This window comes from Poromitra crassiceps, assembly GCF_964638095.1.
Source record: "Poromitra crassiceps genome assembly, chromosome: 2".
Classification (NCBI taxonomy): Eukaryota; Metazoa; Chordata; class Actinopteri; order Beryciformes; family Melamphaidae; genus Poromitra; species Poromitra crassiceps.
The window spans coordinates 31,748,457-31,772,552 of NC_139624.1; the positions used below are offsets into that span (position 1 = coordinate 31,748,457).

General features: G+C 43.6%; 1 protein-coding gene across 5 annotated transcripts; it reads left to right on the top strand.

Annotated features, from left to right (window-relative positions):
• Positions 1-1,919: 1,919 nt before the first annotated feature.
• Positions 1,920-22,993, top strand: trim24 (tripartite motif containing 24). 5 transcript variants are annotated; one of them, XM_083632251.1, is made up of 19 exons: positions 1,920-2,620; positions 4,426-4,544; positions 4,693-4,840; positions 5,613-5,745; positions 6,122-6,238; positions 8,351-8,465; positions 8,605-8,751; positions 9,493-9,607; positions 9,779-9,957; positions 10,091-10,363; positions 10,957-11,079; positions 11,242-11,368; positions 12,307-12,364; positions 13,120-13,246; positions 17,417-17,790; positions 18,825-18,948; positions 19,958-20,032; positions 20,418-20,579; positions 21,217-22,993. In XM_083632251.1, the coding sequence occupies exons 1-19, from the start codon at positions 2,347-2,349 to the stop codon at positions 22,129-22,131; spliced, it is 3,705 nt and encodes a 1,234-aa protein (XP_083488377.1). In that variant the 5' UTR covers positions 1,920-2,346; the 3' UTR covers positions 22,132-22,993. The 5 variants fall into 5 exon arrangements, with proteins under 5 accessions (XP_083488377.1, XP_083488380.1, XP_083488379.1 ...); XM_083632254.1 differs by having other exon boundaries at positions 9,779-9,924; XM_083632253.1 differs by having other exon boundaries at positions 5,616-5,745.
• The last annotated feature ends 1,103 nt before the right edge of the window (positions 22,994-24,096 follow it).

Sequence of the window (24,096 nt, forward strand, 5' to 3'; positions counted from 1 at the left end):
TCAACCATGGGAGATTTAATCATGGGAGAAAAATCTATTCTTTTCTTCTCTTTTAGCTTTTGACAATCATCCAGCGATCCCCCCCCCCCCCGAAATAATCTCGCGACAGACCCCCACGTTGAGAACTACTGCCTTATACGATCATTATTAGAGGCGCTAACAAAAGCCTCAAGCAGCAGTCAATGTTAAAACGCTCATCTTAAAAAGTGTTGCAGGCGGAGAGACATTTCAAAGTTAGTCACCGACACAGAAGGGACTTGTGATGAGATCTGCTGGGTTTTGAAAGCTTGATGCTACTAATAAAAATATACCAATCCTGTTCAGCTCAACAGTCATGGTCAACCCAGACATACCTGAGGCCTTTCGACTGAGGGCCTAGTATGACCAGGAGGGCTATGCTCTAAACAGCCAATACCTGAGACGAGGTCAGCGGGAGGCACAGCAAGGGTCAACTGGAAAACACTGAGCAATATTAAGGATGATGTCATAACCCAGTTTAGGAAATTAGCCAGGGGCAAGGGCAAACCTGCCACAAGAAATCTTAGAATGCCCCTCTAAACTGTGATCTTGGGGGGCAAAAATTGCCCCCAAGATTTTGATCATTAATTTCCATTGAATTCATTCCATTTCCATCTCTAACACATACTCACCTGCAAACTGTCCCCATTTGTTAGACAGTGGGAGCAAAAGTTGCCCCCAAAATATTTTTTAAATGTCCTACACTGGTTTGGAGTGATTTTCAATAAGAATAAGTGCACAGTATGTTTTCTATCATTTAATCTAGTCATAAAATTTGATGTTACGGCATGATTTTGGCCCCCGGCAACAATCTGAGTTTCTCACGTGGCCCCCCAGGAAAAATAATTACCCACCCCCGGCCTAGTGTATCTGTAGTGTATTTGTATGAACAAAGTTTGCCTTTCCTTGTGGAAAACAAAAATTGTACATGATTAAACAATTACATGTTTTGACACAAATAGGATCGAAACGTTGTCCATTCTTGTGTCTCAATGGTCTCAATAAACTATACGGCATGGAGTAAGTGTGCAGGCTCTACCTTTTTTCATGTTTTGTCACATGTCACATGTTTTGTGACATAATTTGCAGTTTATGTATAGTCGCATGTGACTTGATGTAGCCTAAAGGTGGGGTGTTATTTAAATCAGTGATTCCCAACCAGGGGTACGTGTACCCCTAGGGGTACTTGAGCAGCTTGCAGGGGGTACTTGGAATGATTGGGGATTACATTTTACTTCCAAAATGATAAAAACAATATTCCAAGTAATAGGTCCATCTTGGTAAAACTGATGACTTTTTCAATTTGAAACTGTCAGAATTGTATTAAAGGGGAGTTTTTTAAATTATTTACATTTAATAATCAGATGTTATGCCTACTAAAAGGTTGATGTGAGTTTAATAGAACAAATTTAGGAGAATCATCGACACACATGAGTGAGGGGGTACTATTGGCATGGCAAAAACCTCAAGAGGTAGGCTACACAAGACAAAAAAGGTTGGGAACCACTGATTTAAATAATATTTGCAGCCAGACCTGTCTCAGGTGGTTGATACTTCTTTTTTAAAGCAGCTAATAATGACTCACCTGTTCATGGTTCAGATCAGACTGGCCTCTGTGGCCTCTTGTGTCTGTAGGCTATTTCTGTGTCCTTGTTTTTGTTTTGTTTCTTACTAATTTATTTGATGGTCTTGTTTGAACCATTTTGCTCTTGTGAAGCACTTTGTGGCTCTGCTCTGTGTGCTTTACAAACTTTTACTGTACTTACTTTACGTTCGCCGTCCATGCCATAGTGCCATCTAGTTTGGGCTCAACCGGATACTGTAGCTTTAAATGCCCCGCAATGCTTTTTGGGTAATTACAGTGTGTCTGTTTGAGAAAGAATGCACAGATGGTCGTATTTTCCATGGATTTATAAGCCTCATAATACAATGTATTTATCGTATTTTTCATTTATAAGTAGCATTGAGCTATTATCGTTCGCCTCTTCTATTAGGAAGAACTTCCACGTACCGGGGAATTGATTATTTATCGCTTCTGGCAGATGTGCAAGTTAAAGTAGGCTACGTTGCTAATTTAGCCTAGCATCTAAAACGGAGAGAATTTCCCTTCAACTAATGCCATTGACTTGTTATAGAGTAAAATAAACCATAAAATAAACTTGTCAGATGAAATCGTCGTATCTTGGATGTTGGAATGCATAATATTAGCATTGATATTTCCTATAACGCTATGGCTTGCTAAGTCGGGGGAATTAACGTTAACGTTATAGCCTCGCCTTTGTTCCTAAACGCAATATCGTTATTGATTGGCGGTTTGACTAAACAAAAATGGATGAAACACCCGAAAACGTTAACAATGATGACATTGTCATTATTGTTGAGAACGAGGCAGAGAGTTTGCCCGCGGAAGAAGAGAGACTGAAGCAACAAGACACCTTCGGGCTCATGGACACTTGTCCCGTCTGCAAGTTGAGCTTCCACAACAGGGAGCCCAAGCTGCTGCCCTGCCTCCATTCCTTCTGCAAGAGGTGTCTGCCTCCCCCCTTCAGGAGTGCCGACCCCAGGCGGGACCCACAAGGTCATGTTGACAACAACAAGCCACGTGAGAATAGTGTCTTAATTGATAAAAAAAAACTTACTGATGAAGAAGGGGTTGATATAAACCACACTAGCTTGTCCAAAGATATGCAGGTCAGGTGATGAGGTGATGAAGACTAAATAAATTCACCATAGGCATTGGTGTGTATGATATATACATACATGTGTGTGTGTGTGTGTGTGTATATATATATATATATATAATAATATGATGTAATGGGCATGTGATAAACATGACTTGACAGTCACCTGTATTTAGGACAAAACCAGCTAATTCACATTAAGCACTTTGGTTAATACCATGCTAGAGCTGAAGCAGTATTTTGACTAACCAGTAGCAAACAAATGACTTGTTCCATGTTGCAACTATGTCTGGTGCAACGTTTTGGCAGGGCTCGACATAGCCCCATTTGTTTCCTCATCCATCGCCTGTGGCTCTGACTGGGACTCACATAAGGTTGCTATCCGTGATGTGAGGTACCAAGGGCAGAAAACGGTTTCTTACCCGTTTCCAATGTCTTATCGCAGATTTGAAAATCTAATATATTCCTCTTGGATGTCAGAGTAGTTTTTCTGGGTGTGTTACAATGATGCGGTGAAACAACCGTTTAAATCCTGTCTTTCCATCACGTGTTTTGCTTCCCAGGTGTGCTGGAATTGTTCACTGCGCCGCCGTACCACTACCCATGTGACTGCAATGTTGTTTGCTCGACGCATGCATGCGGTGCACCGTGATAGTAATATCAAACGCACTCTGTTGTAAATTCGGCACCTGGCTGTCGAAAGACTGGATTTAAACGGTTGTTTCACTGCAGAATATCATTGTAACATCCCGGACAAACTACTCTGACATCCAAGAGGAATTATACGTAAGATCTTCAAATCTGCGATAAGACGTCGGAAACGTGTAAGAAACCGCTTTCTCCTCTTGGTACCTCACATCTTGGATAGTAACCTTATGTGATGGAGTCCCAGAGCCACAGACGATGGACGAGGAAACAAATGACCTTTGGACAGTGTAACCGTTAGGGCTGTTATGAAAGACAAGGCAAGGCGAGTTAATTTGTATAGCACATTTCATACAGAGGCAATTCAAAGTGCTTTCCATAAAATAGATAGAAAGAAAACATAGCAACAAAAACATAACAACAATACAAACTAAAATCCAGAAGGTCCCAGTGCAATTTGGAAACTTCACATAAAAATAGACATAGAATGAACATAAAAAAGGAACGATGCAATGCAATTATTAGCAGCAAATTAACTAAAATTAAAAGGTATTTTTACTCCCGTAAAAGAAAGACACATTTCCTAGATATAACTTATCACCCCTAGCTTGGTCGAGTTTCCCAGAACATCTTCCTGCCTATATCCACTCTTCCTTCTAGGGATGCACTGATATGAAAATGTTGGCCGATACCGATAACCGATATTAACATTACTGTTATGGCTGATAACCGATATTTACAGATGTCGATATGATCTGTATAAAAACACACTTCTATGATAATCAAATTTTGTACATACTGAAAAACACATGTAAACACTATGAATTTGAAAAAGTACTGCGTTTCTTTATTTCAAAAACATTTGTAAAAGCCCATAAATCATAGCTTTACTGCATTATTTCATCTCAATGGGAAGAATTTGGCTGATAATGATAACCGATATTACCATTGCAACATCGGGCCGATGCCGATACGATTGCCGATATATCGTGCATCCCTACTTCCCTCAATCCTGTCTGCTCTTGAAAAGTGAAGTCAGTCGTTGGTAGCTTGAATATTTGTTTTTGCCGCTCTGCTCCAGTAGGTGCCATTCGATGCCCGGTATGCAGACAGGAATGCTGGGAGATGGACGTGTTGGAGAACTTCTTTGTCAAGGACTCTGCTGAGGTGCCTAGCAGCACAGTGGAGAAAACCAGCCAGGTTGGTTCCCCCCTGACTATACTGAGATAACCTGTGTTTTCCCCAACATGTTGGTTAGTTCTATCACAACGCTTTCTTCAAACCACAGTGCTGATGTTTCGTTTCCTCAGTCTTCCATCTATTTGCTCTTTCTCTTCCTCATTGCTAGGTGTGCATGAGCTGCGAAGACAACACAGAGGCGACAGGCTACTGCGTGGAGTGTGTGGAGTTTCTGTGTGTGACGTGTGTTGAGGCACATCAGAGGGTGAAGTTCACCAGGGATCACACCATACGGCAGAAGGAGGAGATGTCTCCAGGTACTGTGTGTCAGTCAGCCAGCCGGGGCAGGAAAGTAGCCGAGTGTCGACTGGAAGGCAGCCACTTTAGTTAGCCAACCACGAGCCATGTACCACTGTGTCTTTCTTATCTCCTCAGCCAATGATCAAGCCCTTGCTTGGTGAAAGAGCTGCCCATTTTGTAAATTGTTTTATCTTAGTGAACTTCATATCCACAAACTAAAGGTAACTGTTGTTGAACATGTGAGATGTGTGGCCTAATTAGCTGCTACCTCTTGACTAGGTAGTGGCTAATGGTTAGCTAGCTTGCTGGGCAGCTAAATGTAAACAAAAAAGGGAGGAATTATTCCAAAATAATTCCCATTTTGTATTCCTCACTGTAGTGATTATTCATGGAGCATTATACTCTATCACACAGCAGTACTCTGCTTTTAACTCTTTGACCAAATAGGTAGAATAAGGGTGGACCACTGGCTAAGGAGCTGAGCAAGGCACAGTCTCAACATCTCTTGCAGTGACTTAAGTGATATGTGAGGTGACCCCCAAATGATTTGAATGATTGTTTGTTATTGGCCAGTATAGAAGGCAAACTGTATGCGCCACTTGTTGAAGAATCTTGGACAGTGAGTCTCTATGCTAGTGTTACTAGTTGACAACTTTGTTTATTCGACCATATTGCGAATATTTGACCCGTAATACTTAACTGCAGACTTAAAAAAAAACGCTAAAGTGACACGGTCTACAAATCTTGCATGATGACATTATTCTAATTTTCTGTATGTCTGTATTCCAGAAGCAGTAGGTATGTCCACACAGAGGCCTGTCTTTTGCGACATCCACAAGCAGGAGCCGCTGAAGCTATTCTGTGAGACGTGCGACCGACTCACCTGTCGAGACTGCCAACTGCTCAAACACAAAGACCACAAGTAGGCAACGACCATAAAGTTATTGTACTGTAATGTTTCTTTGTCATGTGCATACATATTTGTAATAGAAATAGGTGTTCATTCCTTTATGACTGATTGTAATGCAACAACTTCGCTGCGAGAATTATTTATTGAGTATTGTTTTATCATAACCCATCAAGCCTCCTACTACTTGAAGCAAAAGATCATTTCTGTTATGTGACCTTTGATAATAACTGCTGCACTGTTTCACATGGACAGGTTCAGTATTGGAAAAGGACAAAAATCTGTTTTATTTTTCAAAAGGTCATTGGATAATGGGTATTACCAAAAAATGAGCTTTGATTCATTCAGTCACACATATCATATTCCTTATCAAATTGTCCTTTGTGTCCAGCTACCAGTTTTTGGAGGATGCCTACAGGAACCACAGGCAATATCTGGAGAACATGACGCAGCAGTTGCAAGAGAAGAGAAAGGCCATTGAGGAGGTTTCCGGCTGCATCAGCACCGGGTAAAGCGGTCCTCCAGTACTATTTGCGTTTCAGTTATGGTATGACTTGCATGGGCTATAATTGGACGTGCTGGAAGTGCTTCCCATGGAAAACTGAGGCTCCTGTATTTTCATAACTTTGGTTTTTAACTAATTTCATCATTTGGTTTTGATATTGACACTGGATTAATGTGCGACAAGTAGGGGTGTCACGGTACACACAAGTCACGGTTCGGTACGTACCTCGGTTTTGGGGTCACGGTTCGGTACAAATTCGGTACAACGGGGGGAAAAAGCAACAAATCCCAATTGTTTTTTTCCGTTTGAATTTTTCTGAATTCTGTGTTTTGCTTTTACGCTCATTTTTTCATTTTACCACCAGAAATATTCTCTAATAAGTGGGAATGGATTTAATAAGATCTAGGCAATCCACACACAAACGTTTTACTCTACAGCAGCGATTTTCAAAGTATGAGGCGCGCCTCCCTCTCAGATGTCTGTATTCCAGCTGTTTGACAGGGCAAAGGCATTTCCCCCCACTTTAAATCTTTATTGTACACAAGTTTGTAAACAGAGTGCATGTGGAGTAATAATCCCACCCCTCCCCCTCTGTGTGACAGCGGGGGAGGGGTGGGTTTCACTTCCCCAATAAGTAACGTTACTGGAGGCAAGTTTTGTTTACCATAATGATTACGTTCGTTCGGTCATCATAATGGATTATTGGAACATGACAAGGGGTCATCCCCTCTTCCTCAGCGCATCTTGCTTGTGATCTCACGCGATGTAATTTGCTTGTTTACAAGTCAACAGCTTTGTCAGTGTTACGTAACGTTACATTAGCAAGCTTACCTCGTTGGCTTGTTGACAGAATTTCCAAAACAGCTAATTCCCTGAGTCATAAAAGTCATTAGAGCCGTTTTCCCACATGCGCTTTGTACCGCTAAATGACCGGAATGTGGTCTAATGCCTTCATGTGTGAAAGTTGTTGTTCCGGTATAAGCGCGACCCTGTCATCGCGGACATTTCACCAGTTTCGAGCCAGTCAGAAGAGCGGTATGCGCGATAACGGACACAAGTGTAGAACGGGTCCAGTCATTTGCCGCGACACCGGTCCTTCTCTCATGGGCGAGGTGTAGACACGTTGCTTAATGTTCCAGCGGGCATAATCTAATCATTCGCGCACATTAAAGCAAACTGGCGAAATGATCTTGTGATAATAAGAGCGGTATGTCAGCTTCATGTGTGGGCGTGCTGATTTCCCCCTCTCCCCTCTCTGCATGCCTGCTCGCTCTCTGGCCCTTCAGTCCTCCTCCTTCAGTCACAGCCCGACAGGGACACAGACAGCTCTGAGAGTATTGCAAGCCGCCCAAAGCTTGTTGAGAAAGCAAATGCACGAAGCGAAATGTGGAAGTATTTTGCTTACGTTGCCGACAGCGAAGGCAAGCCCGGACACATCAAACAAAGCCAGTCTGTAAAAAGTGCTTCAACGCGACGCAGGTGAACGGATAAACATCGAACCAGCCAGGCTATTTCTCTCAGACACGGATCCCAACTTCTTCAAATATTTCAGTTCAAAGACTGGTTAGCAAATGTGAATGATACAACATGCCCTCTTAAGTCAAACGAGTGATTTATTGTGTGACAAGCAAACTTATTTCACCATCGGAGTTTTGCCGACACGTCACTCCCCACCCGCTCTGCAGTGCCCCCCCCCCCAAACATACAGGCAATTTCGCTGCTATATTCCCACATGCGAGCGCCCAGGTGTGAAGGGAAATGTCTGATATTGACTTACAGGTAATTTTCCGGTACGCATGTGGGAAAACTGCTTAGGATACTGCTCTGCACTCGCTTTTTTGACGACAGTAAAGGGGGAGCAGCTGGACGCTTCGATATTGTTGTGGTTTTGTGAAGCGGCGTACGGCTTGTAAACATGCTGGAGCTCTTGGGTTGTTTTGCGATCGTTTATGGCGTTCAAACAGCGTTTAGGTGCTTTACCACCACCTTCTGTATTCGTCGTGTAGTTTCACGCACACCATACCGTGACGTCACGGGACAAATACACGTACCGTGACACCCCTAGCGGCAAGATATAAATTTGATTCACAACCTACTGTTCGTTGTTTCTCACAGACTTCAGCAAGTTGACGAAAACCGGAAGACCGTCACCAACGAAATCAAGAAGTCCATCTGCAACTTGATTATGGAAATCAACAGGAAGGGAAAGATTCTGGTCAACCAGCTTGAAGTATGTTTAGCTTGCATTGTATAAATCTGCCTTAAATGGAAATCTGTTAATGTGTCCATAAACTATAGATCACTTCATACATAATATCCCATGACTATGTGTCTTTACCCCGGAGATAATATCTGTTCTTCATTCCCAGGCTCTGACTAAAGACCATGAGACGGTACTGAAAAAGCAGCAGGAGGACGTCATCTCTCTGACCCGGCACCTCGACCACGTCATCAGCTTCACCAAATGGGCCACGGCCAGCCACAGCGGCACAGCCCTCCTGTACTGCAAGAGACTGGTGAGTGGCAAAACGACGCATAGCCATTTGCGTTGTAAAGGCACTACATGCGATTTTTTGCCCACTAGATATCGCGCTAGAGCAGTAGCATTAGACGTAAACACAAGCAGTCTATGAAACGCATAGGCACGGCTTCCCACGCTACCGTATGTACTCGCATCGCTCTCCTATAGCTGTCAGCTGTGTCTGCACCACACAGCCCGACAAGCCTGTGCCGTGGAGACATACAGAGCAAGCCACACCGCCGACCGACGCACTGAAACAAAAACCCGGAAATGTGCGGTCCAAAACTGCGATACAATCAGACGCACTAACCTTCCATCGCAAAGGCCGCTTCCTTTTTCCAATCACATTCACAGCTTGATCCACAAATTCTCGCAAGCCTCGCCTGGTCGCTCTCTATCTATTTATAAACACGCAGGTGGGGGGACAACGCCACACGCACGAAGGAGTGTGCGGACGATCTGGCGCTTGGAAACACAAGCCTGTTTTCACAACACAGAGAGGGGGCGTGGCTTCCTTCACTCCTCAAAACAATATTACTCGCCTCTTGTAGTGATTTGATGGCATCGATCTAGTAGGGCTGACTATTGCATTCAGTGGCTTTAAGAGAGCTACTGCTTGATAGATTTGGCACATGCACATTTATTTCTATATTATTGCAGAAATACCTCTTTTCTTTATTACAGTATTAGACTATAATCTTTGACTCTTTTGAAATTCCTTCTTTTTCTTTCTTAGATTCTTTTCCAGATCCATTACCTGATGAGGGCAAGCTGCAGTCCCTCCATCGTCCCTCAAAGCACTGTTCGCTTCCAATGTCGCTCCGGTTTCTGGGCCACAAATGTAGACCTTGGTAAGATTGGCGCCACCTTTAGTTAGTGTCTCTGTCTGCAAGCACAGGCTAGAAAATATTTTGTGATCTGGTAAATTTAGGTTTAGATAAACAAAAGAAAAAACTAAATTACATACTGAACTAGTACATTTACAGGAGGTAGTTTTTCATTCTTATGTCTGTGTGTTCCAGGTTCTCTGTTGGTAGAAAGGCCTCAGGGCCGGCAGCCCCTCACTACCCACCAGGTGGCTCCCAGGGGAGAGGCGCCTGCTGGGACCCTCTCGGCCTCGGCCCAGGCCCAGCAGCGGCAGAGCACCCTGGCCCAGCTGCAGATGCAGGTAGACAGACGTTCGGCACAGTCAGGAGCTTTGGTACGCAGACAAGTTAGCTTAGAATATGGATGTGACATTGAAGTGCAGCATTGAATCCCCCCATAATAAATAACTTTGAGCAACATCCCCGAATCTAATCATCTTATTCACCCCTCAACCTCTTCTGTCCTAGGTGGAGAAGCTTGCCCAACAGCCCAACAGGCAGCCCCCACCCAACCACTGGTCCTGGTACCAGAACATCAGGCTTCCTGGCCCGGCCGGCCCCCCTGGCCCGGCTGTACCCCCCGGACCCCCGCCCCCAACCAGGCCTATCCAGGGGGGGTCGTCCCCCTCCCAGGCCCCCCCCATCTTGGGACAGCCGGGCCGCAGGTATGGGAGCTCCCACTCCAACACTAGAAGCCCCACCTCCTCCATGCTTCACAACACGGGGTTCTCTCCTGCTCAGGTAAGTGTTCTGATTTGCCACATGACGTTTTTTAGATATTGTTTATCAATGAGAACAAAAAGGCAGTACTTAGTGTTGTGAAAAGCTGAAAGGCAGTCTTTTCCATTCCATAATTCTGATGAAAATTAGTCTGGTAAAACTAGAAACAATACAAAACAGTATGAAAACAATGATCATGTTCCTAGCATTGTGGTTCTCTGCAGCCTGCTTTTTTCTTCTTTTTAAAAAAAAAATCTGTGCGGGTTCAGTAAAAAAACATGTAGGCGGGGGGGGGCACCAGTGATTGAAGCAGAAATTTTAGGCATTTGCTTTCACTTCATTAGAAATGCAAGTACTACAATGCAGTAAATATTGAAAACATTTTAAAGCTAAAGTTTAGAATGTATGTTTTTTTGCCATGATTTTAGCTCCATTAACTCCTCTTGCATCACTAACAATTTCCAGTTCCTCAATAACCAAAACAGAGGAACAATTGGCTTTTAGCAATTGGCTTTTCCAATGGGCTGAAATAACGCCCAGTCGATTCAAAAATTGCTTTTTAAAAACCTGAACTAGTCTTAACTTTTTTAAACGTTTTTCTTTTTTCCATATAGTCTCTGAGAGAGCTGATCCATAGCTCCAACTTCCCTCCTAAACCCATGGACGTGATGCAGGGTGCGTCCCGCTACCCGCACCCTCTCGCCGCTGGAGCAGCCACACAAACATCACTACACCAGGTCGGTAGAAGACGAGAACGGAAAAGTACCAAGGAGTTTTTCAATCTCAACTGAGCACCTTTTTGTATGGCATGGCCCCAAGGAGTGCTGCTCGGGTCCGTTTTGTAATATAATTGTGAGGATGTTTTAATGGTGCCGTGTTTTGTTTGTGTTTTCCTTCAGCGGGGCCTAATGGAGTCGTCCTTCTTGAAGAGGAGTGAGGCTGGCACTTCTGTCCCCTCCATTACCATCTCTATCCCCAAATCCACATTTGCTCCAAGTCTAGTTTCAGCAGCTGCAGAGAACACAAGTAGGCGGAGCCACATGATAGATAGACCATTACCCTGCTCTGATTAACTCATTCCCAAAGGAAAAGTCGCCAGCCAGCGCCAGGGTTTCTGAGCATTTTCAGTGATCTTCTGGGACCCACAGAATATTTTCTTCTGTGACTATGTAAACACAGAATATCTCAAAAGATAGAAGAGAGCTACTTTCATGGGGGGGGGGGGGGGGGGGAGAGTTTGTTTCTGCCTTCTTCCGTTCTTTACTTATCGACACTTGAATGTAGGTCGTTTTCCCAGAAAGCTTAGAAAAATGCCTTTTTGTGCAGTGGCGGGAGGGAGAGATTCACCCCGCTCAGAGTGGAAGGGGCGGGTCACACTCTAATTTTGCCCGTAGGGCTGGGGCTTCTGGAGCTCGACATGTGGAGGTCTGGGGGCATATTTGACGGCTGAAATTTACACAATGTAAGGGGTCACAATAAAAGCGGATTACTAATCTAATTGACAGGAGAAGTGATTGACTGCATTTACCAGCTTCTGGTGAAAAAAATCCTTCGGCTTTGAGTGACTAGTCAATAGTCAGTCTGACAGCGCATAGAGCTCAGGGGAAAGCTGTTTGTTGCACCGCTTTGAGGCACCAGGCTGGATGTGTTTTATGGCACTAAGACTTCCTCCATGAAGGGAGATTGTTGCAGAGAACACTTGCTGGTTTTGTGATACAATGACTCTGGCTTCTGGGCGTTCTAGGAGTATAGTTGGCACTTCATAAGGTGGCCAAGAGCACCTTCTATCACATGGCGGTGAAAACACGTCAATGGCCGGGAAGTGTTGTCTCTTAAATGAAGTAAAAACACGTCAATGGCGGGGAATGAGTTAATCAACAGCCCTGAAAATCCATACCTATGTGAAACTCAGTCTTAGAATAAGCTTTTTAACGTGACATCCAATCTTTCTCCTCTCTCTGAAGTACAAGGAAGACATAATTCCCCAATGGCCAAACCATCCTCTTCAGAAAGAAACACAGGGTGAGTAGAGGCACTGATCCTAAAGTCTGTCCTGTCACAGTTCCTCCCTCCCATGGTACATCTATTGACGGATTCACCCTCTGCCCACCAGTACACTTTTTTGCATAAGATATTTAGCTATAATGCTTTGTTTTGAATCCCTAAACATCTCTTCTCACTACACTACAAATATGAAATAAATAACTTGAAACTATTAATAGTAATAAACATCCCTCTGTGATGCTTTAGGCCATGCTGAGTGCTGATGTCATGATTAGTCAAAAGTCAATTCAAAAATGAATCTAGTCATATTATAATTTTTACATCATTATTGATATGATAATTAATCATTTTAGTCATATGAATAGAAATACCCAACATTTGCTGGTTGCAGCTTCCAAAATGCTACTTGCTTTTTTCTATTTCATATAAATAAAATGAATACTTGTTACTGGTCAGACTCAGAAAGTAATTTCACTTTGGTCTCTGGTAAGTTGTCATTTGTCATTATTGATTTTTTTTTTTGGGGGGGAGGCGGATTATGTATAAATAATGATTGATTAATAAGGAAAATAATTGTTAGTTGCTGCCGTATCCATGCCTGTGTTCATTGTCATCCGTTCACTAAGTTGTATCTTTCACAACATGCAACAAGTGTCCTTCAAACGACTCTTGAGGATAAAAGAAACCTCAATAACCCCAAAATTGTAAGCAATACACATTCTCAATTTTAAATGTGTTATGGTCACACTCTTATCTGTTTGGCTGTGTTGAAGGATGACCTCCCGGAAGCAGAGCTCTGAGCCGCCGCCCGCCCCGTCAGCCAAGCGACGAAGACGGACATCGCCCGGCCCCATCATCATCATCAAGGACGAGCCGGAGGATGAGGATGAAGTTCACTTTGTAAGAGAATTACTTTGATTAAAAAACTTAGCTGCAGGAGCAAGAGGTGTGGAGATGCCTCATGAGAGCAGTGTAAATTGGCACAGCTGGTGTTTGTTTGCTAATTATGCTCTTCCTCTAACTGCAGTAGCCTGCTGGACCTCGGGGAACGGCTCACCACCACAGACGGAGATGGATATTGTTTTGGCAGAAGCCTGAAAAGACCAGTTGTGTAACTGTTGAACTGAAGCCTGTGTGCCAGGAGAACTGGGCATACAGAGGCGCATGGTGAGAGTGTCGCAGATTTGTATTTAAGTTGGTGGTGAGCAGTTCCCTGAGGTCCAGCACGCTACTGCATTTGGGAGAGCATAATTATCAAACAAGCACCAGCTGTACCAATTTACTCACCTGGCACAGCTCTCATGAATGAGCCATCTCCAGCCCTCTCTCTCCTGTGGCTGAACACCAACCACGTCCTCCCTCCCTCCACATCATGTTTTAACCTCTTCCTGGATCTTCTTTTTTTCGGATTTCGCCCCCGTTTTCTCCCCAATTATACTTTGCCGATTCCACCTGTTGTCCCGGTCGTGGCTCCACCCCCTCTGCCGATACATGTGCAGTCGTGAACTGCTTCTTTTCACCTGAGAGCGAGGAGTTTCTCCCCAGTTCCCCTCCCCCCGAACAGGCACCGACCAAAGGAGGCACTAGTGCAATGACCAGGACACATACCTCTAAGACACATACCCCTAATCCACCAAGCCGCAGGTAACATGGGGAGTCGAACCCACAACCCTTGTGTTGGTGCACTACCCAGATGCCCAGCTCTCCCTGAATCTAAGTTGTGATGTAGGGGTATATATATACATATCTACGTGTGTGTGTGTGTGTGTGTGTGTGTGTGTGTGTGTGTGTGTGTGTGTGTGTGTGTCTGTGTCAGAGGCGTAACAACTATACATGCAAGTAATGCAGTTGCATTGGGTCCCGCAACAGTTAATGGCCAACATGCACGGCCCCTCTTTATCTCACTATATTGTATCATAAAACTCTCCAGATCTATGATACTGACTACACAATTTTCATCATTTTGACTCTGTACACCACCACAATGGATTTGAAATGAAACTATCAAGATGTGCTTTAAGTGCAGACTTTCAGTTTTAATTTACGGTACATCCAAATCAGGTGAACGGTGTAGGAATTACAACAATTTCTTATATGTGCCTCCCCTTTTTTAAAGTGATAATACGGAAGATTTTCATGTAAATAAACATCTGTAAAGTCACTATATATCCTCAAGTGAGTTAACACGATGGTGATTGAGCCCATTGCCCATTGATGAAAGCCCTTGCATCTCTCTGTATTGCAACATTTATGAACTTGTGTCTGTGGTGACACTTTGTTTGTTTATGGTTTGTTTATTTGCACAAAGAAAAATGAATAACAACAGATAGTACAAGTATTTTAATACAAAGAAAATTGTGCAGGTGAGGGAAAGAAACCCGGAGGGGCTTATAGAGTCTCACCTTATTTAAAAGAAAATCTAAACAAATTAAAGACTAATAATGAAAGAAAAACAAACAATCAAGACAATATATTTAAAACAATATAAAAGTTAAAAAAAATATATATATACAGAAAAGAAAAAAGAAAAAATATATAATAAAAGAGAAGGAAAAGAAAAGAAAAAGCAAACGGGTGCACCTTTCCCTGCCCCCAAACTAAAAAAACAAAGATATCACAAGCGGCGCACAGTTATTGATGGGTTTCGCATCACCCAGCACCCACCAGCGAGGGTAGGTGCAGTCGAAGCAAGTTGCTGCTGTTTCCGCGTTATTATGATCCCACTGGGCAGAACACACCCTGCACCTGCCTGCACCACCCAGCAGTCAAGTGCCAGGATTGGCCAAGAGCGAGCCTTTTGTTCCCTTTTGACAGCTCAAATCTCCCACACACCGCCCAGCCACCCACATGTCATAGTGATCTCCAGTGGGGTCCGCTGACCAACTTCTTCTTCTTTTGAGATGTGAGCGCGATTGGCGTCGAAGCGTTGCATTACTGCCCCCACCGGCCAACTTGAATGTATTAAGAAGAAGAAGAAGAAAAACCTTCACGTCACATATGCGCCACTATGTGGATCTCATTTGCCATTACTGCTCATGGCCATAGGTGTTGTCAGAGACAAGAAAACTGAAATCTTCCGTATTATCACTTTTAAGGGACCAAAAGTAATTGGACAATTGGCTGCTCAGCTGTTCCATGGCCAGGTGTGTGTTATTACAAAAGAGAGTAGAGCGCGCACATCCAGTCAAAATTGCAGGTGCAGGACAAGGGGTCAAACAAGAAAAAGAGTAGAGTCCGCACTCTGCTGAACAAGATGTCTCCCAGAAGGATAGATTTATTGATTGACGTTTCGGTCTCACACGACCTTCTTCAGAATGGAGAAGGTCGTGTGAACATCTTGTTCAGCAGAGTGCAGACTCTACTCTTTTTCTACAGGTGTGTGTTATTTCGTCATTATAAGGAGCAGACACAAGGTCTAGAGTTCATTTCAAGTGTGCTATTTGCATTTGGAATCTGTTGCTGTCAACTCTCAATATGAGGTCAAAAGAGCTGTCACAATCAGTGAAGTGAGCCACTATTAGGCTGAAAAATCAAAACAAACCCATCAGAGAGATAAACTGCTCATGATCCAAAGCATACCACCTTGTGAAGCGTGGTGGTAATGTTATGGCGTGGGCTTGTTTATTCAAAAGGATCCCCATTAGCTGATGCCTTGTGTGTATGTATGGCATGTATTGCGTCTGCGTGTGTATGTATGTATGTGTATATATGTATATATATGTATATATATATATGTATATATGTATGTATATATGTATATATGTATATGGGTGTGTGGGTGTGTGTGTGTATAAAGGTACACATATTCGTACTGTACTGTTCGTACCGTACTAATCAAAAAAATAAAAAATAACTTAGAGATGCTTACTTTCACATGGCTTTAATGTATTGTCTGTACGTTGCTGCTTTGAGTCCATTTTCATACCTACAGTATATCTAACTGCAACCATATTCGTACAGAAACCGTACCGAATGGTGCAGCTGTACCGAATTTTGGAAAAAAAGTTCCCACACGGACATATTAAGGGGTTGCTGGTACCTATATCAGTTCCTTTGGGTTTTGCTACACAAAAAATTATATTTTGTCAGACTGAGACTAATTGGCACCCCATCTTAACCACCAGCGACTGCTACATAAAAAGTATTCATTACAAAAAAATGATAAACTCTTGATTTTTACAAAACTTCATAATAAACAACAAGCAATGTTATGTTTTGCAATTTTCCCCCTTACTGTAACAAAAATTACTACCGTACTTCAAAACAGAGGTACATACCGAACCGTGATTCTTGTGTACCGTTACATCCATAATATGTGTTTATATATATAAATATGCTCCTTTCTAGCCTACCATGCCTCGTCCTTCTTTCCCCTCCTCATCGCTTATTTCTACCGTACCTCATTGGTTATCCCTCGAGGTCTCGCCCGCCTTGTGGGCTTGCAGACGCAGCTTGGCCTTTGCCCGCTATACACACACAAATATAATATCTATATATATATATATATATATATATATATACAGTATATATATATATATATATACACATGTATATATATGTATGTATATGCAATGGACATGTGTTTATACATACAGTGTTTAAAAGGTTTTGGTGGGATTCAAACTGTTAGTTTGAGACCAGATAAATTACTGTAATGGTGGCTGGAAGCTTCCTCGCTGCATCTTCATTAAACATCTCATGCAAAACCCAGTGAATCATTTTGAGGACGTTACAGGGAAATATCAGTATTAATTAATTATTTAATTAATTTATACTGTATTTCTTAACTCATAAATGGAACATAAATAAAAAATAATCAATTTAAGAAATCACTTAGAGATGCTCACTTTCCCATGACTTTAATCTGTATGTTGCTGCTTTGAGTCCATTTTCATACCTACAGTATATTTAACTCAGTGGTACGCAACCTTGCCCTACAGCCTACTCAGGTTTTTATTTATTTATTTTAAGGAGGACTTAAAAGCCACAACTACCCATAAACGAGGCGCATGTGGCTCTCAAGCCTCGGGTTGAGTATCACTGATCTAACTGCTAACTCTCTGGCTCAAGGTGAAGTCCAGTGTAGGGGCAAGCCTGCCGGACAGCAGCACTGGGGCGCAGTCCAAGCCGCAGGAGCAGCCGAGGCAACCCTCTCCGGCCGCGGCCCCAGCCTTGGAGCCGGCCTTGGAACCGGCCTTGGAACTGGCCCTTGACCCGACCCCGGAACCAGACCTGGCCCAAGGAGCAGACTCCAACCCTGAGCCAGAGCAGCAGCCTCAGCCCCCGGCACAGCCCCAGCCAGCGAAGAGAGCGGAGCCAGAGGAAGACCCCAACGAGGACTGGTGCGCCGTCTGTCAGAATGGAGGGGAGCTCCTCTGCTGCGACAAGTGTCCCAAAGTTTTCCATCTGTCCTGCCACATCCCCACGCTGAATGAGTCCCCCAGGTGAGATTTGAATACTCACATAATAGAATGTGGGCATTCTGTATTTAGAATGCCCAATAACTGAAAATAGTCAAGATGTTGACATTAGATGCCAAAAGTGCAGTAATGTCGTTTTGTACCTCAAATCATCAGGACAACTAACTCTCAGGAGAGAGTGCCTTTGTTTTTCCATGGTTGTGTGGCTAAGGGCTAATACCAATACCCTAACCCTATACCATGGTTGTGTGGCTAAGGGCTAATACCAATACCCTAACCCTAACCCTATACCATGGTTGTGTGGCTAAGGGCTAATACCAATACCCTAACCCTAACCCTATACCATGGTTGTGTGGCTAAGGGCTAATACCAAGCAAGATTTCCTGGACTTTGTCATCAGGACAACTAATTCTGATGATTTATCATTACCGGTAACTAACTAACACAGATAGACAATCACTCACACTCACATTCAGTCATTCACAGTGATTCTAGAGTCTCCAATCCACCTGACTTCAGGGATGTAAACCCACGCAAACACGGAGAAAACATGTTTACTCCAAAACAGAAAGAACTGGGGTGGAGATTCAAACCCATGACCTTCTTGCTGTTGGGAGACAGTACTAACCAACCACCAAGCATATATTATAAATATGTGTGTATATATGTGTGTGTGTGTGTGTGTGTGTACTTTTTCATACTTTTTTCAATTCTATTTACAGTATCATGGAAATGGTCTTACAGTCTTAAATTTGCCTTTCTGAAACTTGTCTGTCATACCATCAGCTGGTGCATTATCAGCCAGTCCATTCATTGAACAAGATTCATTCAGAATAATTATATAAGCCTCTTTGACAGGTCATGTCAAAGACTAAGCTCGCTTAGTCTGGGCAAACATCCCATAATTCAAACTCTTTTCATAAAGACTGGAAGTGAAAATGCACCTCCTCAGAGGGTTTCCTGGGGCACTACACTCTTGAAAATCAGTGTGGAACAGCAACATTGGTTCAGTAAAATGTGAAGTGTACATCTTCCCTAAATGATGCGTCTCTCCTCAGCGGCGAGTGGTTCTGTTCGTTCTGCCGTGACCTCACCACTCCTGAGATGCAGTACGATTGTGACGACAAGGAGCCCGAACAGGAGGAGCCTGACCCCGAAAGATTCCCACGTGTTGATAGAAGGGTACGGTCACTCACTCCATCATGATTTTCTTTTTCTCTGCATGCTATTCTTTGGCATCTAAAGTGGCTCGTTCTCTTCGTGTCACGAAGAGAAAACACGCCGGAGCCGATGCTCAAAATTGTAAACTGCAGTACATCCTCGCAACCACTGAGCACCGAACCGATACATCCAGCGCTGTTGAGCCGATGAACCCGAAATGAAACAGCCAAAGAAGTCTGTGTTTAAGCTTAAACTTCAGCACTGGTATGTGAATAAGGGCTCAGTATTGGAAACTACACACTATTTGGGAATGCCATGGCACCCAAATCTTGGATAGCAACATTGTCTCGGAGGTGGGTATAGTTTTATTGTGATTGATAACGTGTATATCGCGTGCAGCCATTTAGCCGATCTTGCAGTGGATATAGGGGCCGCGTTGAGGCTAAAAGTTACGTAGCTCTCCTAGCTAACGTCGTTAGCTGCCTGCTATAGTCAATACACTGCTGATACGTAACATTGCATACCCAAATGCCAGCCGATCTGAAGGCAGAAATCTCTCTCTGATTGTGTACTTAGCAGTGAAAAATCATCTTTATGTCTGTCTCAGTGGCCTCCGTGTCCACTCAAAACAACAGAGAGTTAGCTCACCTCTTCTCCTCTTCTCTACGTCACGCAAGTGCTCTGGTCGCTCCACCCAGTTTCACAACAGCTCCAGAGAGGACCACTCGTTTTATGTTCAGGCGGGAGGAGCAGAATTGAAGACAAATGTATTAATAATAATTATTAATATTGTCCAAACTGCACTCAGTCCACCCAAGCTAAACGCACTGCGCGAGTTTCAAGTCAATCGGACCAACGCTTCTCGAGATACGCGAAGGACAGACGGACAGAGAGAGACACTGCTGTCATTATAGTGTAGATGCTGAACCCCTACCTGCTCACTCAATGGCAGTTGTTCTGGATAAGAAGAGCATCAACTAATCCCCCCCCCCCCCCCCCCCCCCTTCTTTTATTTATTTTTTACATGTAGAAGTGTGAGAGGCTGCTGCTGCGCATGTTCTGTAATGACTTCAGCACCGACTTCCAGCAGACTGCTTCTCCATCGGTAAGGAAATTACGCTGTACCAACGTCTGTTTTTCTCCCTCATTTTACTTCACACAATATTATTCTGCCAAATTCTGGTCAATTCTGGCTGTGGCTGATAAGTTAGTCACATGTACCAGCCGCTTTGGCAAGTACCCAAATAAATATAATAATGATGAGTCAATCTGCATCTTTGAAGACACGCTATCAAGTACATTTTCTTCTGTTTGAATTTCACTTAACATGTCGTAGTAGTTGCATTTTATTCTGAAAATGGAGTTGCCTGGTGAAATAGTGAAAGTGGCTGGTGAGTTTGGAGATGCACCAGACTTGAGAGCTGTTAGACAGAAAACCCAAGTGTTCCGTCCGGCTCCTAATACACCCCCTTGTTGTGTTTCTGCCGTAGGAGACAAAGAGGTACAAAGAGCTGATTAAGACTCCGATGGACTTGTCTATGGTAAAGAGGAAGCTGGAGTCTAAGTCGAAGGAAGATGAACGCTATGTCAATCCTGAGGGGTTTGTGGCAGACATCAGGCTTATATTCTTCAACTGCGCAAAGTACTACAAAGTAAGACCTGGTTTATATACAACATGAAACTAAATGTATTTGTGGAAAATCTTCCAATGATCTGTAAATCTAACCAATATAGAATGTGTATTGCCTCTTAGTGCCCTTTATAATTTTAGTATTTTTTTTTTATATTTCTATCATTTTTAAACATTGTTTGTTTTTGCACTCATGTCAAATGTTTGCATCTTCATTGTTTTTTTGTTTTTTTTTACCAATCTTTGTCTTATTTGTATCTTAATTCTTTATCCATAACTTTATTGTATTATTGCTTATTACTTTCTGTTGCGTGTATGGGTTTAGTGTTTTTCACGTTACATTGCTGCTGATAGCACCCCCAAATTGTCCCTGGAATTAATGCATTATCAAACTGTCAATCGATTACTAGCATTATATGATAGTTCATAGCTGGTAAGTGGATACAAATTTGTAAAGCTTCATTAGTGGCATAAAAGCAAACCAAACTGCTAGTTGCCTCACATGTATTAGCATTTTAAATGCTAATACATTTAGTAATAGCTGTTTTCTTGAATGTTAGATTGTGTATTACTGAAGTGAAGGGCCTTTGTTTACATTGTTTGCTAGTACAAACATTTTAATATTCACTGACATCTCTGTGTACTGAAATGTTTACCAGGCAACCACTGAAGTGGGGAGTGCCGGCTTGTACCTAGAGGACTACTTTGAGGAACAGCTGAAGCTCCTTTACCCAGACAAGATCTTCCCCGGAGGGAGAGAAGAACGGATGATTCCTCCCTTGGAAGACGAGATAGATGAAGAGGAAGAGATGATGGAGGGAGGTATGGCTCCCATCGAGGATGACGACCCCCCAAATGGAATGCCACCTGTGGAGGAGGACTTGGCTCCTCCGGAAGACCGGAAAGAAGTCCCAGTGGGAGAAGAAGAGGGGAAAGAAGTCCCAGTGGGAGAAGAAGAGGGGAAAGAAGTCCCAGTGGAAGAAGAGGGGAAAGAACTCCCAGTGGGAGAAGAACAGGGAAGGGAAGTCCCGGTGGAAGAAGAAAAGGGAAGGGAAGTCCCGGTGGAAGAAGAAAAGGGGAAAGAAGTCCCAGTGGAAGAAGAGGGGAAAGAAGTCCCAGTGGAAGAAGAGGGGAAAGAAGTCCCAGTGGAAGAAGAGGGGAAAGAAGTCCCAGTGGGAGAAGAAGAGGGGAAAGAAGTCCCAGTGGAAGAAGAGGGGAAAGAAGTGCCAGTGGGAGAAGAAGAGGGGAAAGAAGTCCCAGTGGAAGAAGAAGAGGGGAAAGAAGTCCCAGTGGAAGAAAAGGAAAACACGGAGAAGGTGAATCTTACAAGCGAGGAAGGGACTAATGAAAAGGCCGCAGCCACGGATGGCGGCACGCCTCCCGCAGAAGAGGTCAAGCAGGAGGAGATGACTCCTGTGAAAGAGAGTCCAGCCGCTGGGGGTGACCAGGGAGAGCCAGCTTCTTCCGGGTTCCCGAAAGAGGAGCTTCCTCAGCTCCCTATGGATGTTGCTGCAGAGCCTCCTGAAACCCAGGAGTCAGCTGCTGAAAACACAGGCGAAGAGCAGGAGGCGTAGACATATCAAGAGAGAGAGAGAAACTGTAGAAAAGATGGATGATTTCAGTCTTCCACAGAAGTGGCCCCAGCAGGGAGCCATTATTTGCTGCAATCAGACACTTTGTTTTGTACTTTGTAATTTGCAATAGGAAAAAAGGATCCTGCTATTCTAAATTGACTTATTTAGTTGTGGTCATGCTGTAGATGCACATTGAAAGCAGTATACAGTCTTTTTGTGTTTTGGCTGGACAGACATTACAATTGTACTGTAACATCAGATATTATTTTCTGTGATAACACTGAAAAGCACACGTGATATTCTTTGTGGATAGGAAACCCTGTAAGTTATCAATTCCCTTACCTATGAGTTGACTTGTACATAGCATCGCCATGTACTGAAGGCACAAGTGCAGCATTTAAATCATGAAAATAACGGCCTTCATTAGTTACTGCATGCAAGAAACCTAAATAATATACAGTAATTAATCATGCCTCCATTCTATTGTGTTTATAGAATTTAGCTCACCTATACTATCTACTTGGGTTATAAACAGACTGTTCTATTTATGTTTTATTGCAATTATCTCATTTTAGTTGAATGCTATTTAACAAATAGTGCAAAGTGTACATATTGTAGGTTTGTGTATAGAATGAAGTGCCATACCTATCAATTCTACCTTGATTTAAACAATCTCACAGTTATGAAAAATGGCCCTGCTCAGATGTAAGAGAACTGAAATGATCACCTGTCTGTCTTTGTCTTGTGAATTTTCCTCCTAGTCTCCAACAATGTTTTATCCTGGTAGGCTTGCTGTTTTATCATGGGAACATTTCTTCCAGACCTTAACAAAACATCATTGTTGTTATCGGAATAGATAATACTGAGACACATGATAATCAGTTTGTCACCACCAGCCCCTAAATACATAATTTTGTACTGAACTGTTGTGTTTTCCTCTCCCTGTCTGTATTATGATTATGCTCTTCCTAGTCTGGCTCGGGCAAAAGCCTTATACTGACCTATGTATCACAGGTTTCCTCTGACCGAGAATAATGTGGAATGCGCGCAATTACTGTAGTGTACGCAAAGTATCTGATCATTCTGATGAGTGTTTTTGTTTTGTTTTTTTACTTTTTCAAATGATCTTGTTCTACACATTTTGTGGGTTGCAACAGGTTCTCATTCCGACAGCGTAATATATCAGCGCACTGTCATGCACCTTGTGCATTGGATGTAACGCGGCCGCTACCCTTGTGTGCAAGTATGATACACCCATGGACACACCGTTAAACAAGCACTGGGCACCTGGTTGGGGTGAGGCAAAGGTCAAGTTACACCTTGGGTTTGAGGTGAGGGGTTTAGGCACTGGAAGTGTCCCTAAGGTTAGGCACGGGGGGTGAGGGTTGGGTTTAGGCACTGGAAGGGTCTCTAAGGTTAGGCACGGGGGAGGGGCTTGGGTTTAGGCACTGGAAGTGTTTTAAGGTTAGGCACGGGGGAGGGGGTTGGGTTTAGGCACTGGAAGGGTCTCTAAGGTTAGGCACGAGGGAGGGGGTTGGGTTTAGGCACTGGAAGGGTCTAAGTTTAGGCATGAGGGGGAGGGGTTAGTTTTAGGCACTGGAAGTGTCTAAGGTTAGGCACGGGGGAGGGGCTTGGGTTTAGGCACTGGAAGTGTCTCTAAGGTTAGGCACGGGGGGAGGGGTTGGGTTTAGGCACTGGGAGGGTCTCAAAGGTTAGGCACGGGGTGAGGGTGTTGGGTGTAGGCACTGCTAACCGCTTGTTCGGGGCTAGGGTTTGGATATGGTGGGGGGCTTAGGGTTAGGCTGAGTTCACACAGGATCAGACCCCCACCTGCGCTCCATTCATAGTCAATGGGGGTAGTCTATCAGGCTCCAACAATGGGCGACGCAGGGGTATGCATGAAAAACACGCAGAGGTTGTACGGCGAGAGAGCTCAGGGCGATCCAACTTTTGGGGGATGCAGCC

Bases quoted from the DNA above. Each gene is read 5' to 3' on its own strand.
- trim24 (XM_083632251.1), top strand. From the start codon at position 2,347: ATGGATGAAACACCCGAAAACGTTAACAATGATGACATTGTCATTATT. The intron at 8,466-8,604 runs GTATGTTTAGCT...CTTCATTCCCAG, and splicing joins TTCTGGTCAACCAGCTTGAA to GCTCTGACTAAAGACCATGA. The intron at 9,958-10,090 runs GTACGCAGACAA...CTTCTGTCCTAG, and splicing joins CGGCACAGTCAGGAGCTTTG to GTGGAGAAGCTTGCCCAACA.